This window comes from Vigna unguiculata, chromosome 4, assembly GCF_037176805.1.
Source record: "Vigna unguiculata cultivar grain cowpea cultivar isolate G323 ecotype 2 chromosome 4, ASM3717680v1, whole genome shotgun sequence".
NCBI lineage: Eukaryota > Viridiplantae > Streptophyta > Magnoliopsida > Fabales > Fabaceae > Vigna > Vigna unguiculata.
The window spans coordinates 29,543,871-29,551,402 of NC_140795.1; the positions used below are offsets into that span (position 1 = coordinate 29,543,871).

Below are 7,532 nucleotides of genomic sequence, written 5' to 3' on the forward strand. Positions count from 1 at the left end.
CTTTGCCAATATTGACTTAAGGTTAGGCTATAACCAAGTCAGAATGCATCCAGATGATGTGTATAAAATTGCATTTAGGACCCATGGAAGACACTACAAATATCTTGTGATGCCCTTCAGTCTAACTAATGCTTCGACAACGTTTCAAGAGTTGATGAATGCCATCTTTAAAGACTATCTGAGGAAGTTCCTTTTGGTATTCTTTGATGATATACTAGTCTACAGTAAAGGGGAAGAGGAACATTTGGAGCATTTACAGATTGTGTTGAAGACCTTGAGGGACCATTCCTTGTTTGCTAGACAATCCAAGTTCTTCTTTGGTGTGCCTAGAGTTGAATACCTAGGACACTTTATTTCCAAGGAGGCAGTGGCTACTGATCCTTCCAAGATTGAGGCAATAAGGAATTGGCCCTTACCTTAGAATATTAAGCAGTTGAGAGGTTTTCTGGGGCTATCCGGTTATTACAAGAGGTTTGTGAAAGGGTATGGTATTATTGCAACACCCTTATCTAATATGTTGAAGAAAGATGGGTTTTGCTAGTCTGAGGAAGCTAAGGCAGCCCTCCAGCAATTGAAAGAGGCTCTTATTACTGCTCCAGTTCTTACTTTACTTGATTTTTTGAAGGAATTTGTGCTAGAAGTAGATGCTTGTGGGTATGGCGTTGGTGTTGTGTTGATGCAAGAGCATCATCCTGTGGTTTTCATTAGTAGGATCTTAAATCAACAATAGCAATCCCCCTCTACTTATGAAAAGTAGCTTATAGCAGTAGTGTTTACTGTCCAGAAGTGGTGGCATTGTTTGCTTTATCATCATTTTACTATTAAGACTGATCACAAGAGCCTTAAATACATTCTAGAGCAGAGATTTACCACTGATTTTCAGCAGAAGTGGTTGGTTAAACTAATGGAATATGACTTTGCTATTGAGTACAAGCAAGGTCAGGACAACATTGCAGCTGATACTTTGTTAAGGGTGCAATTATTTGAGTGTTGTCAGTTGCTGGTGCATCAGGTTCAATCTGATATATTGGCCAAGATTCAAAAAACTTGGTCTATGGATGATGTTTTAAAAAAAGTTATTGAGGAGATTCAAGCAGATCCTTGTTCTCATAATCATTTCACATGGCAGAATGGTGATTGAGAAGGTAGGGCAAAGTGGTGGTTGGGCAGAAAGATAATTTGAAGAAAGAAATTCTCGAATGGATGCATTCTTCTCCTACATGGGGACATTCGGGAAGGAAGGCTACTTTAAAGCAAATTGAGGTTATCTTATACTGGAAGGGCAAGACAAAGGATGTGATCAAATTCATTCAGCAATGCCAAATTTGTCAAACTTGTAAATATGAAATAGTGGCTTAACTAGGGTTATTTCAGCCTCTTCCAATCCTTGGTCACGTATGGCAGCATATATCTATGGATTTTATTGAAGGCCTTCCTAATTCATTTGGTAAGTAGGTGATATTTGTAGTGGTGGATAGATTGAGCAAATCTGCTCATTTTATGCCTTTATCTCACCCTTACAGTGCTTCTGATGTGGCTCAAGTCTTTTTGGATTTTTTATTCAAATTACATGGCTTCCCAAATTCGATCACTAGTGATAGGGATCCTGTCTTTGTGAGCCATTTCTGGCAGGAGCTGATGTCTTTGCAAGGGGTGTAGCTTCGGTTGTCCTCTGGTCTAAGTGGCTAGGTTTGGCTGAATGGTGGTATAATACCATATTCCATAGTGCCATCAATACTACTCCATATGAGATCGTGTATGGATAACCTCCTCCAGTATGCTTGCCTTATTTTCCTGGAGAATCAAAGATTGAGTTGATAGATAGGGGTTTAAGGAAGAGGGAGGAGATGCTTAAGGTTTTGAAGTTCCATTTACAAAGGGCACAAAACAGGATGAAACAGAATGGTAATAAGCATAGATCAGAAAGGAGTTTCGAAGTGGGAGACTTTGTGTTTGTGAAATTGCAGCCTTATAGGCAGGTTTCAGTTGCTAACATGATTAATGCTAAATTGAGTCTTAAATTCTTTGGCCCTTTTGAAATTTTTAGCAAAGTTGGTGCAATAGCTTACAAGTTGAAACTGCCTTCTACTTCTAAGGTGCATAATGTCTTCCATGTGTCTTAGTTAAGGAAACACATTGGAGAAAACAATATGGTGTCTGGTTTGCCTTTGTCGAAGGAGGAACAACAGGACAAAGAACCAAAAGCTATATTGGATTGCATGACTGTGAAGAGGCAGGGTAGAGCTGTCACAAAGGTATTAGTCAAGTGGAAACATCAACTACTTGAAGATTCTACTTGGAAATACTACTATGACTTGAAGAGGAAGTTTCCTTTCTTCAATTCTTAAGGTCAAGCAATTGCTTAAGGGGAGGGCTATGATACGATCCTTTGTATTGAATTATAAAGATCATATATGTGTATAGAATACGTATTGATTTGTTGTTATTCTGTTAGTTCTATTTTGGGAAGGAAGTTAGTTAGTGGCTATAAATAGGAAGAATGCATATTTTGTTGTAGCTATTCATTCATTCATTCATTCATTCAATTCTGAGAACAATTCCTTCTTTTTGTAATCTCTATTACTCTTCCATATGAATGAGATTCAAACTCTATTCTTCCAGTAGAGGCCCTATTGTTCTTTGTCAATCTTCGAATATTCAATATTCCTAGTTTGATTTTATCACACGAAGTGTTAATGCCTTCACGCACCATATTGCGTGATCTGTAAAAGCAAAGCCAGATCGAAAATGGAGAGCGTAGTAGATCCACTGCAAATTTGCAATTGTATCAGCTTTCAAACAACACCGCATTCACGTCAAACCATGACGCCGGAGTGGAGAGGACCACCAGAAACCTGCGACCATGACACTGCCTTCGAACCACCAATGTAGTACACTAGAACAACAGCCTCGCCGACAACAACGTCGTTTCAATGGCAGCCGTCATTGCACATGCGACAGAAACCATGGTGGAGGACAAAACCCTAATGGAGGCAGGAAAAGAAACCTTAATTTTGGAGAGAGAAGATTTGCCACGTGTTAGTCTATTATTGCACGGTCAACGAGTCAACTCTGGTTAATCATTCAAAGACTAATCAAACATTGTAGATTCTGATCAATGGTGGTCAAATATTCAAATAAGAGGGACAAAATTTGAAATTGGACAGAAATTAAGTTGCTAAATAATTAATTAAAGATTTTTAATTAATTATCTTTGGTATATCTCAAATTATCAACAGAGAAAATCTTTTAAATATTTTAGAAATTAATAAACTCTGTTAATTATTTGAGAAATATTATATCAATAGATAAAATATTTTAGCAACAGAAAACCCAGTCCAAGTCCTATATAAAGAGACCAAGGGAGAAGCAGAAAACAAGCTCGGGACTTCGGAGTTTGGGAACCCTTAAGAGGGGCCTAATTTCGTTTCCTTTTTCTCTCTCTATTCTTCTTTTAGTTTTATTTTATTTTGCATTCCATGGAAGGCTGAGCTCAAGGTTAGTTCCACTGTAATTTCTTAGTTGGATTATGAGATTTGAATAAATTTTTTTGTTCTTTTGATTCTTGTTGTGATTTATTTTCATTTATGTCTTTTGGTTCTTAATTTAGTAAAAGTAATAATTTTTACATTGTAGCAAGTTAGCACGATGTTAAATCTATATAACGTAACAATCATATGAGTCCAAGGGTTTTTAAATTTTAATTGAGAAGTTACTTTGATTAATTTTAGAAACTTTCATATGATTGTATGAGTTTTTGCTAATAATTGAGAAGTTACTTTGATTAAATGTGAAAACTTAGAGTAGAATTAATCAAGAAGTTACTTTGGTGAAAAATCAATTTTGTGTTCGTTGAGAGACGACTTAGGGTTAACTTAACCCATACTAATTTTTTTCTGGCTACTTTCTTAACAATACTAACGTTGTTATATATTAGTAGTATTAATTTGATCGTGTCAACGACAACGTTATTTGTATGTGTTGCTGATTAAGTGTATCTGAAATGTTTTTGATGATGTCCATAATAGCATGATAATGGTTAACATGACATGTATGTGATAATCTGAAAATGTTAATCTGCTGCCCTGATAGTCGACTAGCCAACTAATGTAGTAGACTAGGCTCGTGCTGGCAACAGCTGACTTATAAAATCAGATCACTGCACCTTCTGTTTTCAGAGTTGTTTAACCCAAAGAAAGAAAGAAAGGTGTGAAACAGGTTCTTGGAGCAATCTTGGAAGATCCTCTTGAGAATTTCATCAAGAAACATCAAATTTGGCTCGGCAAGAAGAAGAAAATTCAAACTTGGAAAAGGTGTACTCAATCTAATTTTTAGGCTGTGTTCTTGTGTTCTAAGTATAGTTTGAAACTCTATCTTTTACTGTTTTCTAGTTAAAGCAAGTGTGTGTGATAGCCTTGCTGTTTTTAGTTGTTAAAGCAAGTGTGTGTGATAGTCTTGCTATTTTTGTTTGTTGAAGCAAGTGTGTGGTATAGCCTTGCTTGTGTGATCTTTTTTATCTTAGAGTTTAGATTTACCAAGTGTATATGTAAATCTTGTAATTCTTGAGATATAGTGAAAATCTCTAGCTGTAGTTTGCTAGGGGAAACTGGATGTAGATTCTAAGGAATCGAACCAGTATAAATCTTTTGTGTGCCTTATCTCTTCTTCTCTATATTTTGACATGGTATAAATGCTCCAAACATTAAGCATCCAATCATACTATTTCAATTGATTCAACAAGCAAAGAGTTTATCAAAACAGTATCGAAATTGCTAAAACTGGGCAACATTTGCTAAAACCAATTCACCCGCCTCTTGGTTGTGAAATATTGGTGCATCAAATCTAACAAGTGGCACCAGAGCTGGTTAGTCGAATCCATAGTCGACTAGATCTTGACAGATGGCCAATATTTCACATACTTTTTCTGAAGGGGCTTCAATAAATAGACCATCCTTATTCTCTGGAGATAACTATCCCTTCTGGAAAATCAGAATGATAATCTTTTTAGAATCCCTTGATAAAGGTGTATGGGATGCTATTGTAAATGGGCCATTCATACCTACAAAATTGAGGAAGGAAAAACTATGCCTAAAGATTTCTTATCTTGGACCCTTGATGAAAATAAACGTGCTCATTATGATGTGAGAGCCAAAAATATAATCTCATTTGCACTAACATTGGATGAATTCTACAGGGTATCAATTTGTCAATCCGCCAAAGAAATGTGGCATGTGTTAGAGGTGACTCATGAAGGCACAAATGAAGTTAAAAGAGCTAGAAAGAACACATTAATCCAGGAGTATGAAATGTTTAGGATGAAGGCTGAAGAAACAATCTATGATGTGCAAAAAAGGTTCACTCATATTGTGAATCATCTCATAGCCTTGGGAAAGACTTCTGAAAAAGAAGAATTGAATATCAAAATATCAGAATCAAGAGACCTCACCACAATGAGTATGACAACTCTCTTTGGAAAACTAGGAGAACATGAATTGGAACTTGGATGACTAAAAGAGGAAGAGGAAGGGGAGAAAAGGCAAAGCATTGCATTAAAAGCTGCTGCAAAAACTAAAAGCAAAAGCAAAGCCATTAAAGATAAAGAAACAACATATTAAGAGGATGAAAATTCTAATTCAGAGACACTGAATCTTATGGTAAAACGTTTCTCAAGATTTTTGAAGTACAAAAATAAATCTAATGCAAAATCTGCAGCTGCAGGAAATAGAAGATTCCCTTCCAAGAGGCAAGATTCACCTAGCACTCCAACATGCTATGAGTGTGGCAAATCTGGTCATATCAAACCTGATTGTCCAATTCTCAAGATCAAAAAGAAATTGGAGCAAAAGAGTGAAGCTACAAACAAATCTAAGAGAGTGAAGAAAGCATATATTGCTTGGGAGGTCAATGACTCCAGCACCTCTAGTGATTCAAGTGAAAGCCCTGAAGAAGAAACAAATATGTGTTTATGGCTGATACAAAATCCTCTGCTAGTAGTGTAAGTAATCTTGAATCCATTGATGAAAGTTATGAAAACAGATTCTATCAACTACTTGATGTATATAATGAGTTGCATAAAGAGGCTAGAAAGTTGCAATATTCTAATAACAGACATAAAGGTGAAAATAGGTGGCTTGAAAACAGATTAAAACAACTTGAAACAGAAAATGAAAAGTTGAAAACTAGCTAGAAAATGTAGAAAAGCATAAAAGTTGTAATTGCAAGAAGAATGTGATTAATTGTGAAAATTGTTCCAAACAATTAGAAAGAATTAAATATCTAATGAGTACATTAACTAGATTCACTCTAGGAAGAAATAATTTGGATGCAATTTTAGGTTCCCAAAGAAGTGTACTGAATAGAGAAGGCATAGGTTATGCAGAACACGAAAATAAACTTAGTAGTCAACTAGAGTCAAGGAAATTCGTTAACTTGAGTAAACCATCTTCTATTGTATGCTTTTATTGTTGTGAACCTGACCATACATAAAATAAATGCTACTTTAAGAATTGTGGTGTTCCTGAGGGTAAATATGAATGGATAGCTAAAGAATCAAATGTTTTGTCTAACATGAAAGGACCCAAATTCAATTGGGTACATGTATCATCTCTTTAAATTGTTTTACAGGTTTTATGAAAAGCCTAATGATCAATGTGCTACTATTTTTGGGTTGCACAACTAAAAATAAGTTTGAATCATTCCCTGCTTCAATAATGATATGGGTAAAACAACTTTTAACACTTTTTGATGATGTTTCTTAGGACATAAAAATTAATCTTTTACTACCAAAAGTGTTTCTACAAATACAAATTGTGTTGTTACATCTATGTTGCTATTCTTCAACATTTTAATGAATTAGACATACTTGATTTCACATTTACAACATAAAAATCTACATCAGATTTTACCATTCTGCATTGAAATAGTCGACTTACGAATCAACTATCATCTAAATACTGCACCAGAATCAGTATTACTGCACCTATTTTTCTGTTCCTGCCTTACATAGTTAACTCCTTATGTAACTATCCTTTTCATACTGCACCAGAATTATCACCACTGCACCATATTTTTTGTTTCTACATTACGTAGTCAACTTCGTAGTTAACTATTGTTTCATATTGCATCAGACTTTGTAATTTCTGCATCTGGTTTTATCTTTCTGCATAAAATAGTCAACTTGCTAGTTAACTAGTCACGCATTTTTCATATTCCCTGTTATATTTCGAAGCAAGTCGACTACATTGGTAACCTAGTTAACTACGTCTGACACAAAAGTGGTTTGGTAAAAAAAAAAATTTCTCCTTTAAACTTCTTTCCAATACAAAACCTCCAAACCCCCAAATCTATTATGAACCCTAAATCCTCATTCTCTAATTGTTTTCAAAATTCCCATTCTCTTAAAATCCTTGAATTGTGTTGTTGTTATTCATCCTTCCAGCAACCTTCATATGCGTCTGAGGAAGAAGATGAGAAATTTGCCGTTGCCATTGTTGATGATGAGGAAGCATCTCCATAAGCTGAAATGTTCGATT

The 7,532-nt window shown here is 35.3% G+C and overlaps 1 protein-coding gene across 1 annotated transcript; it reads left to right on the plus strand.

Annotated features, from left to right (window-relative positions):
- Positions 1 to 5,084: 5,084 nt before the first annotated feature.
- Positions 5,085 to 5,507, plus strand: LOC146886993 (uncharacterized). The gene has a single exon (XM_085671968.1). It carries the CDS (start codon positions 5,085 to 5,087, stop codon positions 5,505 to 5,507), a length of 423 nt encoding a protein of 140 aa, XP_085528094.1.
- Positions 5,508 to 7,532: the final 2,025 nt, after the last annotated feature.